The sequence below is a fragment of the Sceloporus undulatus genome, chromosome 3 (assembly GCF_019175285.1).
Source record: "Sceloporus undulatus isolate JIND9_A2432 ecotype Alabama chromosome 3, SceUnd_v1.1, whole genome shotgun sequence".
In the NCBI taxonomy this organism is placed as follows: domain Eukaryota; kingdom Metazoa; phylum Chordata; class Lepidosauria; order Squamata; family Phrynosomatidae; genus Sceloporus; species Sceloporus undulatus.
In genome coordinates, this window is record NC_056524.1 from 119,523,658 (window position 1) to 119,539,131 (window position 15,474).

At 40.6% G+C, this 15,474-nt stretch overlaps 1 protein-coding gene across 1 annotated transcript; it reads right to left on the reverse strand.

Moving 5' to 3' along the window:
- Positions 1–3,981: 3,981 nt before the first annotated feature.
- Positions 3,982–15,266, reverse strand: SLITRK6 (SLIT and NTRK like family member 6). The gene is made up of 2 exons (XM_042458940.1): positions 15,192–15,266; positions 3,982–7,345 (listed from the first exon to the last, which is right to left on the reverse strand). Exon 2 carries the CDS (start codon positions 7,333–7,335, stop codon positions 4,807–4,809), a length of 2,529 nt encoding a protein of 842 aa, XP_042314874.1. The 5' UTR covers positions 7,336–7,345; positions 15,192–15,266; the 3' UTR covers positions 3,982–4,806.
- Between the last annotated feature and the right edge of the window lie 208 nt (positions 15,267–15,474).

Genomic DNA, 15,474 nt, shown 5'->3' on the forward strand with positions numbered 1-15,474 from the left:
CAAAAGCCTCCCATTTGATTCCTGAACAGATCTGAACTTGTGTGTTCAGGTCTTGCCAATGGCTTTCTTATTTAAAATGGGAACTTTTCAGAAAGAAAAGCATTTAAAGAAACACCCTTTATTGTCATCTTTTTATTTATAGTGAGAATTTCTTTGATTTGCTTAAAAGGCACCCAAGAATAAGAACAGTAATTGTGAACTGGAAAAAAAAAATACAAACTGTACATAAGAAATAATTCTTATAAACGTAACTAGGATTTGTAGTAAAATTTCATTGTCCTGCTATGTATCACCCTGTTCCTTGACATCTTGTTTAGCAGTATGTCTTGATTATTTTTGCAGAACATTTATTGAGCAGCTTTTTGTCATTTTTAAAGTGAATACTTAAAGTTTTTAACAATATTGCTATTTTTAAATGGACTGTTGAAAATGCAAATTGTGAGTGGAATAAATGTGTATCTGAAATAATAATGGATGAATCTCTGTTTTGCTTTCTCTCACTTTTAAACCCTCTTGTTTTCTCCAGCCAGTTTCTGTGGATATCTTTTTCTGATTAGCTATTGTAAAAAGAACCAATGAAATTTGTAACTGTGCACATTGGGCAAATTAAATGAATATTGTTATTGTCAATATAGAGAGAAAGTGAGTACAGTAGTAGCTGACTACTATGTAACTGCTAAAGATGATAAAGCCATCAGAGAAAAAAAGTTGACAACCAAATTCATTGCCAGAAAGATTACTGAATACACAGTCATGCAAATCCAGACTATTAAGAACTAAGCAAAGCCCTCTGCCTGGTTGAGCACACCTGCCATTTTCCCTTTCTTCCATATTGGATTTTTTAAGACAGAGTGGGTTTCAACCATTGAATTTATGAAAAATTATGGGAACTTTGGAAAAGTCTTATAAAAAAATAAACCAATGAAATTATTAACCATTCCATGCTCAAAACACATGTGCATTACAAAAATCTGTAATGTAAACCTCCTCTGAACAACTTGTGCCAAGAAAACCTCATGATAGGTTCACCTTAGGGTCTCCATAAGTCAGCAATGACTAGAAGGCACACAAGAATAACCTGCTTGACTGCAAATCTGGGTCTGATGCACTGCAGTCAGTGATTGTAACAATGTCATAGAAACCATACTTAGGATATTGGGATAGGGAGTCTCTGCAGTCCAGGTCTTGTCTGCACTGACTTTAAGTGCAGGGCCAGTCCAGAGCAATATACTCCAGAACTGGCCCTGGATTGGCCACAATGGAAGCTGCATGCACCACATCATACCCGGATTAGGGTTGCCATAATTGTCCACTAAAACCAGGGACAAAATGTAGGACAAATTCTAGACCAAACTGTAGGACAACTGCAGGACAAAACTCAGCCCAAAATGTATGACATTTAAGGTCCTCCATTTTTCTTAAATGTCCTACATTCTGGGCTGAATTTTGTCCTGCAGTTGTCCTACAGTTTGGTCTAGAATTTGTTCCACATTTTGTCCCTGGACAATTATGGCAACCCTATAACCCGGTGTGATGGAACAGCAGTTTGCATGGACCAGGTGGGTCAACACTGTATCAGCACGACTGGTCCATTCTGTTCCTGCAGCCATGGCTGCTGCTTTCATACCTACAAGAGCTCCTGCCTGGTGTATTGCTGCTTCTCCTAAGGGTGGGATAACCTGTGCAACCAATGAAAAGAGATGTGATGTGTGGGGTACCTTCACCATCTCTTCTTGTTGGTTGCATGGGTGAGCCCACCCTCAGAAAAAGTGGTGGCATGCCAGGCAGGAGCCTCTTCAGGTACAGAAGTGGAGGTCACAGCTCCAGGAACAGGCCATCCCCTTTCTTTGTGCTGCTCAGTACTGGGAATGGGGATAATGTGGCACCTGGTGTGTGAACAGTGGGAAGCCTGATCCAACTGTTTGCAAACCATGAAATCTTATGCTATCCCCCAGGGTTTCCAGCAAAACACTTCTTGTGACTTTGCCAACTGCAGGGTAAAGTCATAGCAATAGGGAAAGCCAGGAGTATTTCTCCAGAAGTCACTGTGCATCATGCAAACAGGGAGCACCAGTATCCAGGTGGGAATGGGATTTTTCATCAGTGCAGACAAGGATCCAGTTTAAATATGCCATTGTATATAAAGAAAACAAGGACATCCTAGTATTATGTAATTACTGTGTAATCCTAGCTCCAAGAACAATCCCTGCTGGTTGATCATCTTCTTCCAGATGATCATAAAGAACTCCTGACAAAGAAATCAACTAGTAAAATTGTTCTTCTGGCTAAAATCTACTGACAAAAGATCCAAAAGGATCAGACAAGAGATGGTGCAAGAGAGCAGCCTAGTCACGCCAGATCCAAATCTCTTCCAGTCCAGGGGAAAGGAGCAGCACAAAGTTAGGCCAGGATGAGGATAGCCACAACAAGAGAGAATATAAGGTAGTCCTAAGTAATTTCTAAAAGGATGATAACAGTAATTTCTATTTTCGTAGGTGTACAGTGGTCTGGATTTAGCATGGCTTCAGTTAATCTCGTGTCAACCCAACTGGTACTTGGCCATCTTTGCCAGTTAGGAATGCCTTTCTAATTGCAGTCCTAAACACATTCATGAATGAAACTCAACAAGGCTTACTTGTAAGGAGACATTCACAATTAGCCCCTAGTAGTTACAAGCACAGTCTTAGCACATTAGCAGGTCGTATTATTAAGAACATAGATCTAATGATACATACATATGTGGAGTCGAAGGCTTTCAAAGCTGGCATCCATATGTTTTTGTGGGTTGTTTGGGCTATGTGGCCCTGTTTTGAAAGAGTTTAATTCCTGATGTTTCACCAGCATCTATGGCTGGCATCTACAGAGAACGCTGGGATGGAAGTGAATGGAGTATATATACTGTGTGACCCTTGGTTGAGAGGAAGTAATTTACATGTTAATCTGTGTGTTGGTCTGTTGTTGAATGGCAATACTTCGGTGTGTCTATTTAATTAGTGATCCAGGGGGTGTCCCAGCAGAAAATGGATCTCTAATTTAATGGACACTCTGAGGCCTTGCCTTTCAACAACAGACCAATACAGAGATAAACAGTATATATATGCCACTCACTTCCATGCCAGCCACAGATGCTGGCAAAACATCAGGAATAAACTCTTTTAGAACACAATCACATAGCCCAAAAATCCCACAAAAAATGATAGATACATAGATTTTAGTAAATTGGTTTATACCAAAATACTAGCTTCAACTCCACACCTGTATGTTTTGTTTTGTTTTTCAATACCTGTAGTCATGTATAAGAGAGTCAGTGTGGTGAGAATCCTGGCTCTTTGTTAAGACTTCATTCAGAAAGACAGTGAAAGAAAGGGTATGAAAACTGCAGTTGTGATGGGGGTGGGGGCAGAAAATGAGAGAAATGAGGAAAAGGTGAGCATGGAAGGAAAAAGAAGAAAAAGGTGTGATAAAAACACTGGAAACAAGTGTTTATATTTAAAAAGGGTATATAGGTGTTATGTAGTAGTTTGGGCACTGTGACATGACTCTAGGGAGCAGCGTTTGATACCTCCCTCAGCCATTGAAACCCTCTGGGTGACTTTGGGCAAGTCTCACACACTCAGCCCCTGAAAACCCCATAATAGGTTCTCTCTAGGGTTTCCATAAGTTACAAAAAATGTGAAGGCACACAATTCACAAATAAACCAGACCTGTTTCTTAGCTTGAGAAATGTTCTTTTGCTGTATACGTGTGGTTGTGATAGAATATCCACACATGCCCAGTACATACAAGCCCTTTGCGACGCCCTCGTAATCCTAGCACATGATGAGGGCATAACAATGGCGGCGCCCTGTATACATGGGTGCCACCATTGTTACGTAAGCGATATGTGGCACACAGTGCTGCGCGGCACTTACGTAACCAGTGCGCCATTGGCGGTACCCACAATATATAATAGCCAATATGTATATAAATCTAGCTGGTTGATTTACAATATCTCTCAGTAGTTATCCCAGTGTTTTTAACAGTATTTTAAACAATGATGCACGGGAATCAATAGCAGAGTTATACTGAAGATTGTCCATAATATGACTAAAACCACCAGACAGGATAAATATCAAAAAGGCTTGTTTTTATGTCTTTTAAATTCCTCAGTAAAACATGTATATAGCTTTTCCCCACCATCCACATATTCTAACAGACGTTCTGATAAATAACATTCCAAATACAAGGTACTTAAATATTATCAGACCTTGGATGCATACAGTTAAATATCTTCTTTTTTAAAAAAATCATTGAATTTTTCTTGTATTTATTACATGGCAATATCATGTGCAATTGGTAGATAGTGTTCATTGATGTGGACTAATCCCTATCCAATATACACTAGCCTTTCATAACTAGGTACACCAGTGCTTTTTAAAGAAAACATAGTGTAAATAATGCTGAAAAAAGGGCATTGAAATAATGAATATTTTAACTTTGCTTTAAGGAAACAGATGATGGATCACCATGCAAGTCTAGGGAACTATGGCGAAGGAAACTGAATTTCCTCCCAAAATCCAGTCACACAAAGTTCACATTTAATGTGGGGGGTGGGGGAGTGAGACATACAGCCTGCAAACTTTCCCATGGCTTCACACAGTTATCCCTGAGAGTTTTTTTCACTCGGATTACTGCTGTGCTTAAAAGTTCTGATTGATGACACATTATTATAAGGCACTTTTATTTACAAAGTTCCAGGTTGAGATAGAACCAGCCTGTTCTAAATCATTCTGATTTAATCCCTCAAAAGTGGTTTTCTCTTTTTTTTTACGTTTGCTGTTCCAAGACTTCCAGGTAATCAGGTTCAGCATGCAGGTTGGCCTTTAGTTCAAAATATTCATTTTTAGTCTGTTCTAGTAAAACTTTTCTTGGCCTGGAATACATGAGTGTCTCCATCAGTTTGAGCTCCTCATGAGCTCCTGGATAGTGTACATCCATGTCAGGATGCAGCTGGGCAATGTTTTTCCGCAAATACTCTGTTATTCCCAGTTGCTGGAGTTCTCTTTCTTTCTCAAGAATGTTCCTGTACAAAGAGCTTGCATCCTGAAAAGACAGGAATTCAGCTGATTGGTCCATAGCTTTGTATTTAACATTTGACCCTGTCAGGGGTGAGGAGTGCTCCCTTTCTAAGAGACCTCTGCGAAGGTGTTTGGAATCATTCATTTCCTTGTCATTCCTCTCTCCATGATGATCTGCAAATTTGGGACTGAAAGATGGGCTTCGGTAAACTTGAACCATAGGACTGATCATGCGCTGTTCATATAAGGTTGCTGCAGGCTGCTCAGTTGTGTGGTGTGTTGTTTTGTGACCATACATGCTGTACTGAAGCTGTACTGGGCTGGCATCCCTCATCTGTTCATCCACCTGCTTCTTTTTGTATCTTCTCCGTCGGTGTAGAACGAGAACAACAATACCAGCTGCACAAAAAATGAAGGTGATAAATACAATCAAAAGCCCCAGGATTAGAACAGAAAGAGGGATGGCACCAGTCAGTGATTGCAGAATTGTGTCTGCTGTATTGGTGGTGGTTGATGGTGTTGTGATGATTATGAAGCTAGCTTGAGTTGGGAGGGCTGGACTGTTCATTAAACCAGGACATAGCATGTCACTATTCAGAGATCTCAGTTCCTTTTTAGCCAGATGCCTTGGAGAGGTACAGAAAATTTCACCCATCATTGTATTTCTATTTAGCTTTTGTATCCATTGCTGTAGCCCAACTGAGTCACAAGTACAATCCCAAGGGTTGTCTTCCAGCTCAATTTGTACGAGTAGATCCAGATCATCTAAGACATTCCCTACAGGCAAATGTGCAAACTGGTTCGTTTTTAGATTTAGTCTGGCTAGAGGAACTCCAGAAAAAATATGGGGTGGCAAAGTATGAAGAAGGTTATTATTTAAATAGAGAACCTTAAGTTTAGGCATTGGATTAAATGTTCCTGGCAAAACCTCTTTGATGGCATTATATTCAAGATACAAATATTCAAGACGCTGTAAGCCTAAAAACAAATTGCGATTTAGCTGGGTGAGATGATTGCCATTGAGATACAATTTCTGCAATCTGGTGAGATTTATAAAGGACCCTTCCTCTAGGATTTCAATACGATTGTTTCCCAAGTGAAGCATTTCTAGACTTCCATAATCCACAAGGTCTGATTTCAGTAACGTCTGGATTATATTTCCAGCTAGAATAAGCTTTTTAGGATTTGGGGGAGGAGGCCCTAAATCTGATAAGCTTTCAATGTTTTGTTCCTGGCATTGCATTAAAATCCCTGAAAGGATATGGCTAGTGCACTGACATGGGATAGGGCAATATATTCCTGGAAGCAGGGTAGCTGGCTTTGATACATGAAGTAATAAACTAGATTCCTTGGTAGAAGCTTTCAAAATAGGTATCACCCTTGTTGCATACTGGCTATCGCTGATTGAAGTGGTGACCACCAAGGGCAATGATCCTGATGGAGCGTCAAGGTCATTTGTAGGGTGAGTGGGACAGAGCGATTCCTTCTTTAACCTGCTCAAAATGAAATCTTTCAAAATGGGAGGGCTGTGGCATACAACGTCGCCTATTATAGACTGAGGAGGCATGTTTTCTAACCAACTTTTCAGCTCCAGCAGGTCACAGTTGCAGACCCATTTATTATCTTCCAACTGAAGGTCTAGAATTCTGCCAATATGTTCTAAAAAGCCAACGTAAGGAAGAGTCTGCAGCTGGTTCCCACGAAGATCCAAGTGAGTTAATGGCACAAAGCGAAATACATTGGGAGGAAGAAACTCAATGGCATTATCATTTAAAATGAGCACCTTAAGCCTGTTGAGCTTGCTGAAGGCACTTGATTCAATTATTGTGATGAAATTATTGTCGGCTTGAAGGAATTCCAGGTTTTCCAGCCCATGAAAGGTGTCCTCTTTAAGTATTTCTAAAGAATTGTGATTGATATGAAGTTGCTTAAGGAGACTTAGTCCATTAAATGCACCTGGTTCAATGTCTACAATATAGTTAAATCCAAGGTGAAGAGTGAGAGCATTGATAAAGCTAGAGAAATCATTCACACGTAACATGGTCAAACTGTTGTTTAGAAGACTAAGGTGGAAAGGCCGGGACGGTGGAACATGCACTTGAGATAACTCCCTGATGCCTCTGTCTTCACAGTTTATAATGAAGGTGCCGTCCTTTTCTTCACAAGAACACAACATCTCACAAGAGCCAATGGATGAAGGAAAAGCTGGTCCATACTGGAGTATATCACAGGCAACTCCCATCAGACTTAATGTAATTATCCAGAGCTTCATGGTCATCCAACAGCTTCTGAAATATATGATGAAGAGACAGACAGAGACTTTAATAATATCATATTTGGCATTGAAGAGAGACTTAATTCTTCAGTTACATGAAATGAGCCAGTTGAGGGAAGAAGTGCTAACTATTGAAAAATTCCAGTAATTCTCATGTGTAAAAGTGACCAAGTATTGGATCAGGAAGGATATCCAGTCCTTAAAATAATTTGTCCAATACTTGAAGAGGAACATTTGGGGGTATTACTAGTTAGCTCCATTATGTGGAAGTCGCTTTTTTCTGCATAGGAGTGGTTAAGATCTATTTCTTTATCCCACCTATACAGTAGAAAATCTTTCCTTAAGACCTATATGCATAGGAATATTTATTTTGTCCAGGCTTAAGAAATTGGCCACCTTTATTTAATTTATAACCCACTTTTCTCCTTTATGGACCCCACTCTAATTTATGGAATATGTGTGTGTTTTTGCCACAAAATATAACAAAAGATTCCAAAGACAGAGGAGATCCTGCAGTATAAATAAGCCACATAACTGCAACGTTCTTTATTTATTCAGTGCCCAAAGCTTGGAAATTGGCATGAAAGGGTAAGGGAAGAATGCTATCCCAAGCAATATCAGAGTGACCTCATACTTTTTTAATAAATATTTTAACTTTTAGAAAAGCAACAGCAGAATAGCAATAGTGTATTAAAGAAAATTAAGGCAAAGGGGAGAGCATAAACAAAGAAGCTTTTATATAAGCACTTTGGGCTGGCATAGATTATACAATTCCTTTGTCCACTTCAAAGTGGCATTTTTTGCTGCCTCGGTGGAGATTTACCAAGATTTACAATGATGAAACAAGCACTATACATGTATTATATATTCATCTATTGCTCCGCTATGTAGCTGGCAAGACTGTAATAGTCCTTAGGGCATTAACTTTGTGGCATGAGGACTATTCCAGCATGTGTTAATAAAGTCACAAGTTAGTTACATGGGTCGGGGGGTGCAGGGAGCACAACTTGATTCTTTGCCAGATCTGCAGTGCTCCAGCTTCTAGGAGTGACAGTATTGGTGTAAAGGGAAGATGAATCATAAGCTCCTCCCATGTGATCCCAGGCTTCTGACATTTTTGGAGCAGCACAAGAAAAGCACACACTGCAGTAGGCCTCATGCTGAGAATCATGCTCTCTACCATGTGTTATACAGGAATCCAGGTTTCCCAGCTGTCCCGCTGATACAAATTGACAACAAAAATTGCTCTCAATTCTGGTTTACAGAATTGGTTTTGTGTACTGATTTGAATGTGTTAGCCAATGTTGGGTAAAGGAGGCTTTTCTATTATGATGAATTGTGTAGTTTGGAGATTCTTTGGAGATTCTTGCATAATCTGAATTTTCTGTGTGTGCGTGTACACACACAAACAGACCACTTAAAAGACAGTTTTGTTTTAAATTGCCAATTATTTGGCAAAAACAATATATTTTGTATATGCCCATTCTGGACTTGTAGCTCAGCTAAATTCAGGCTCAACTAAATTCATTGGGACTTATTACTAGGGAAGTGTATATAAATTTACAGCCTCAGTGTCTTACTGCAATCATTCCTTCTATATGTACATGTATGGCATTTCTGTTGGATTACTGTAAACCTCCTTGAACCCCATTTTTGGGGTGGGATACCAAACAAACAAACAAAAAAACAAAGTTTGGGATAGAAGTATGAACATGTTGCATTTAGACACCATCCCATGCAAAATGAGGGCCAATATGCAGAGGGCAAGTGCAGAGTTTCGGTCAGGGAGGGCTAAGAAAAGGATGGACAATCCATGAAGAATGCACATTCTTAGTAGCCAGAAAAATGTCAATCTGTTGGGAAATAATATCAGAAAGAAGAATGAAATCAGCTAGCTGGCTGAGAGTGTCTAATGGGAGGGGGGGGAATGGCTAGGCTGCACCAGATCACAAGGTTTCAAGCCATGTGATTGTTGCTGGGTGCCTTGTTTCGACCTCAGTGGCAGTGATCCATGATAGACCAGAGGAAGTAGGAGGCAGCACAGCTGGACATCCATGCAAACAGGTGCCCAGCATGGCAAGAGAGGGACACTGGGGTGGTTCTGTAGCAAGAATATTCCAGGCTGCATCTGCAATATTCTGGCCTGTGCAGACAGGTCCCATGATGAGTGTTCAGAAACTTCAGCTGGTCCAAAGATCTGCAAACAAGCAGTTATCTGGGGCTGGCTACAGAAAGCACACAACTCTCTTGTGGCCACAGTTCACCCCACAGTGGTATTGTTTCCAGAATCAATTCAAAGTGCTGGTTATGACCTTCAAAGCCCTATACAGCTCAGGGTCTAGGTTATCTGAAGGACCATATCTCCCTATATGAGCCTGCCTGGGTCTTGGGATCTTCTGGGAAAGACCTTCTCTCTCTGTGCCATCACCCTCACAACAACACCAGGTGGGGACACAGGGGAAAGCCTTCTTGGTAGTTCTTGCAGGTTCTGGAATTCCCTTCCCACTGATCTCCTTGCTTCTCATTTCATAGGCAGGTTTAACAGACCTTTGAAGGCTGATTGCTTGGATGAAAGGGTCTTTCATAGGTGATGTTTTTTTATATTTGTTGTTCTTTCTAATGGTCTCTTTTTAACTGCTTTTAATTTTATTGTTCTTTTAATTGTATTTTAATGTTGTGTGATATAATTTTTTAGCTTTGTAAGTTGCCTTGAGTCCCAGACTGGGGAAAAGGTAGGGTTGTGGTTGTGATGATAATAGTGGTGATGAAGATGATGAGGATGCATCTTGGCTGAAATATCCAAGAGGCACTAGATCCCATCTGATCTTGGATGCTAAGCAGGGTTAGCCCTGGTTATTACTTGTTTGGCAGACCATCAATGAAAACTAAGTGTTGTGGGCTACATTGCAGAGGAAGGCAACAGCAAAATCATCACCCTTTGCCTTAAAAAAGCCTATGAAATTAATGAGGGTTGTCATAAGTCAAACGATGACTGGAAGGCATAAACACACAAACACACCTTAGACAGCTCCTTTAAAATTTGGAATTCTGAGTACCCCACTGACTCAGGTCTAATCTGCACTGCAGAAATAATGCAGTTTGACACCACTTTAACTGCCATGGCTTGATGCTACAGGATTCTGGATTTGTAGTTTTGTGAGATACTCTCTTGAAGAGAGCTGTAGTGCCACAACAAACTCCATTAATTCTGCAGTGCAGATTAGACCTCAGACTCTGCAACTTGTTGACATGGAAGTCACCAGCCACTGCTGAATTTGCTTTAACACTCAAAGATATTTCATACTCCTCAAGCTGTACTAAAGATCAATCTACTGAATTTCCCCCCTCAGACATTTTCCCAGGCCAAGTGCCACACTCAGTTCTTTGCAGAAGACACATGCCCCATCTTACTGATTAGTTGCACATGCAGATTTTGCAAAACATATAGTTAAATTTGTATCTCTTTATGGAGAGATACATTTGAATATTTAATAAGATCCAGTTTGCAGCAAAGCTGGTCCCATTTCCCCCCCAGCTCTCCTCCCCTCCAGTCCCAGGATAAATGAACAAACAGACACCAAGAATAAGCTGCAACATTTTGTTGCAGGACCTCACTTGTTCTTTCTTGCTTTAAAGTCTCATACCTCTCTGCTATGCTTATGTCAGTATGGGTGACATTGTCTGTATAATGCAAAATAAACAATCTTGTATTCACTTACTGGGAAGTAAACCCTAATGGATATAATTTCATTAATTTTCAGGGATCATGTGACTGCCCTGCTGAAATAGCTCCACTAGCTACATGTCCATTTGCAGGGAGAATTTAAATGTGCCGGTTATGATCTTTAAAGTCTTAGGTCCACATCATGTAAAAGACTATGGAGCAGAATAGATGGTCAGTGCCATGGCCCCAAATGGGAGCGGAAAAGATCAGATCTCTTTGGGGCTGGTTTTGGGTTGCCTTGGGCAGCCCCAGCATGGCTTCTGAGCCCTTTGGGGGGCACGCACCATGTAAACACCTTGCCCCCAGAGTGGCTGGAAGCTGTCCCTGTTTGCCTCTTTGTCTTGGTTCTATATCTCTCTATATAAGCTGATCTGAGTTTTAAGACCCTCAGAGAACAGCTTTCTATTGGTCTCACCACCAACACAGAGCCTTCTCAGTGGCTGCTCTCAGGCCATTGAACACCCTTCAGTAGAAGGTCTGGTTAGCCTCCTCCATGTTCTATTTCCACCAGAGGTTAATCCCAAGGCCTATTTAGGCAGGCCTGTGTGTGTGTGTGTGTGTGTGTGTGTGTGTGTGTGTGTGTAAATCATATAATGGAATAGTGCTGATAGTTGTGTGCTGAGTGTTTTGAACCTGTATGCATTTAATTGTTTTAAATGTATTTTAAAATGGCTTTCACTATCTGCTTTTAATCATAGTGTCATTTAATTATTTTCTTTTAATTTTACAATATAACATTTTACTCATCATCTATTTAAATTACTGCAAGACACCCTGGGGCCCTTGGTGGAAGAAAGGCAGGGTATAAACTGCATACGTAAATATATTAAACTAAGAGAACATACTTCAGAGTAGGCATACACATTTGTACCACAAAGGATCTTGTTTTAGAACTGAACATGGGTGAGCAAAGTGTCTGGACAGATTAACATATTTAAATACAGTTAGTTAACTGCAGTTAGTTAATCACTAAAACAATATGTTTATATGTGGAAATAGTAAAATCATTGCTGATTTGTATGTCTTTTCACTATGTCATGCTTGAATGTCTTTCTGTTTCACAAGAGAGCACTGTCTTCCTGCTACCAATTTACAAAAGAAAATGTTTTTATAGGAAGAATTCCTGCTTTCTGAAAAAAATGATCAGAAATTAATTTTCTAAAAATAATGGGGAAAGAGGTAGCATATTTATTATAGTGGGACGCCACCAGTCAACAGGAGTGCCATCTTGCATATTTCTACTCAGAATTCAGTTTCTCCCTCTCCTCTCGCCCAAGTTCAGTAGGGTTTCCTCCAAAGTACATGTATAAAGTACAAAGGAATGGGGTCCTTATTACTGAATAGATGCGATTGAGGTCAGTGAAGGTAATTCATTAGAAGGGCCTAAACCTTTATAGATTCCCTGAACATATCCAATTTGGTTTTTTTTTTCTTTTTTTATATGTAACCAGATGGAAAGGTGCTTTGGGTGGAAGTTTACTTGCTCCCCTGTGTTCACTTTCATGGAGCAAGTACACAGAGTCAGGGTGGTGTACTGCTTAGAATTGTGTATTTGATTTGTAAGATCCATTTGAGAGATCTGTATTGAAATCTCCACTGAGCCACAAAATTTAATGGGTAACCTTGGATCAATCTCTCTGCTTCTCCCTTCCTCACTCTCCACCTGATCTACTACACAGGGGTGTTGTGAGGATGAAGTGGGAACAACAGCCAAGCATGCCCCCTTGAGCATATAGGAGGTAAAGCAGGGTATAATCATAATTAATTAATTATTTTACCCAAGTTCAGACCCCAGATACAAATGGCCTTGTGCCTTTTGTTGCTTATCTGCATTTATTTAAGTCAGGCATCCCATTTGTCTAGGAAATTTTGCAACAGGATTTAAAGAAATGGGTGGATGGTGCAGTAAACTTATACTAAAGCACTAAAGGATTCTCAGGCAACAACAATGGCACAAGGTGACAGCTCTGAAGCACTTTCTTATGGTTTTCTTACACCTATATGGGCAGCCATCGTGGGAAATATGATACTAGATGAGAGAAATACTTTTGAGCCAACACAGCTTTTCTCTGGTTTTTGCACCAGGCTACAATCTTTGTACATTCATGTCTGAAGAAATCCTGTTGAATTCAGTTGGGCTTACATCTGAGTAAATATGCAAAGGATCAGGCTGTTAATATGCTAGCAATAGCTGTGATCTTAAGTTGAAGTTGACTTGATGGCACATAACAACTGATGACGATCACTCATAACAAGAGCCAGAAAAACAGACTGCTATTCCTCATGAGGGCCAGCTCCATACGAAGTTTTTTATTCAAAGAAGGTGAGAGTGGGTCAGATTGGTTCCATATTATCAGCAACACTCATGGTGTAATCTTTTACATGTCTACTCAGACGTTAGTCCCACAGAATTCAGAGGGGCTTAGTCCTAGGTAAGTGAACCCAATGCTGCAGCTTCTGTTGGCTTACATATGTTTCGTTTCTTGCCAATCTTTTAGAATAGGCTGACAAGACTGGCTTTAAAACCTCATGTGGAATAAATCACTTGCCTTGGTGTAGAATCTGAAATGGCTTCAAATAAGATACATAACTGGGGGGGGGGGGGGAAGAATCCCTCCCCTGCAGACTGATAGGCAAGACACAGCATGTTTCCAAAGAACTTCCCTTAACGCCAGTCATTAAAGCACAACACATTAACTTTCAATACCCAAGACTTGATCATCTAGTTTAAAAATAAAGCTTCTTGTAAACACTTGTCTTTGGTAAAGTGACTAGGCTCATTAATTCCACTTTTATTTTCCTTCAACAGCTCCTATGGTAAGCAAAGAGAGCATTCCAAGTGTACTTGTTACAATGTCCTTGGGCAAAATTCAGAGAGCTAAATTAACTTGCCTTAATTTAAATTGCATGGTGCGTGGCAGGGCACTTTGGCATACACATGCAAACACACACATATATATATTCTGAACAAGAAAGTCTTCTGTATTCAAACAGTTCTAAAGCATGTGCAGCCAGCAAAAAAGCATTCCCATTTTAATAATTGTGTATATCCCTGTAACGTACCTAGGAATCAGTTAGTCTCTCCTACACACACATTCTATACCTCCTTCTCTGCAGAAAAAAAGATGCTTGGATCGATCTAGTCCTAGAAGACCACAATTCACTCTCTTTTGGCGTTTCTGCTCCTGCACGCCTTGCCCAAGCTTCTTTGACCATTAATACCACAACTCTTTTCTTAAGGGAGCCTATCGGAAGATTAAAAAGCTATTATTTCTCTGTTGTAAAACTTCTGTCTCACCGTACATGGCTCCCCAACCCCTTCCATGAGAACCAACCAGGTCTTATTAAAATGATGAAAAACAGCACTAAGGAGATCATAATATATGTGACATTTCCCTGTCTTCTGCTTAGGCGTTCTTTCGCATTCGGAGCTGAAGCACTGCATGCAGGCTGTTTTATTTCATAGCAAAATACTTCCCCAAACTACCTCCAGTTTTGAACATGGAAGGAAACAAGGAAGGAGTAGGGAAATCAGGAGTGAGCCCCCCAACAGTTTGTTCTATTTGGTGGGACATTTGCTCCAAAGATTGGTGAGATGTTTGCTCCACTTCCAAAAAGTGCTCTCTGTCTAACTCCTTGTCCCTAAGGCAAAGTTGGCATGCAAAGGAAAGGGACCCATCCTCTCTCGCAAGCCAAAATCAAACACTTTTCTTGCTTCCTACCGCTGTTAGAAACAGGATCCAGAGCCTCTGGTGAAGATCTATCTAAGAGGTCTTCTCCTCAGGTGTCAAGATTTGTCAGGCAACATGAGTTGAGCTTCAGGGGGAGAAAAAAAAATCCACAATCTATCCTTTAAAGGAGCAAAATCCTTTCCATGCCTGTCTTTCCAAAAAACCCTGCACCCAGTCCTAACTTCACCTGCCAGGTGATTTCTTCCCAAAGGCTTGGGTGCAAAAGAGGCGACCACCTGGGTGTCCAAGCAGTCAAGCTCTGCGATCGGGGAGCTGGGCAAAGATTGTAGGGTGCCAGGGGAGGGGAAGGGTATGGATGGGACCCTAACTGCCAAATAATAATAATAATAATTGATGATGATGATGGAGAAGGGGCTGGAGAGGTTCAAGTTCCAACTGCTTACCTGTCCAGCAGCTGCAACCACAGACCCAACTGGGAAGGCACCCAAGGAGCTGCGCAAGTCCAAGTTCTTCTCCACTTTTTTTAGGGGGGGGGGAGGCTTTTAATAATAATAATAATAATAATAATAATAATAATAATAGTCCCCCCCACCTTCCTCTGAGATGAGTCTTTCTCTCTTTGCCAGAAGCTCAAGTGCAGGGAGCTGCAGTTCCTGGAAGTTGAAAATCCTGGCTCAGAGACCATCAGAGAGAAAGAGAGAGGGAGGGAGGGAAGGAGGGAGGGAA

Coding starts and splice junctions, on each gene's coding strand:
- SLITRK6 (XM_042458940.1), bottom strand. CDS start 7,335: ATGACCATGAAGCTCTGGATAATTACATTAAGTCTGATGGGAGTTGCC.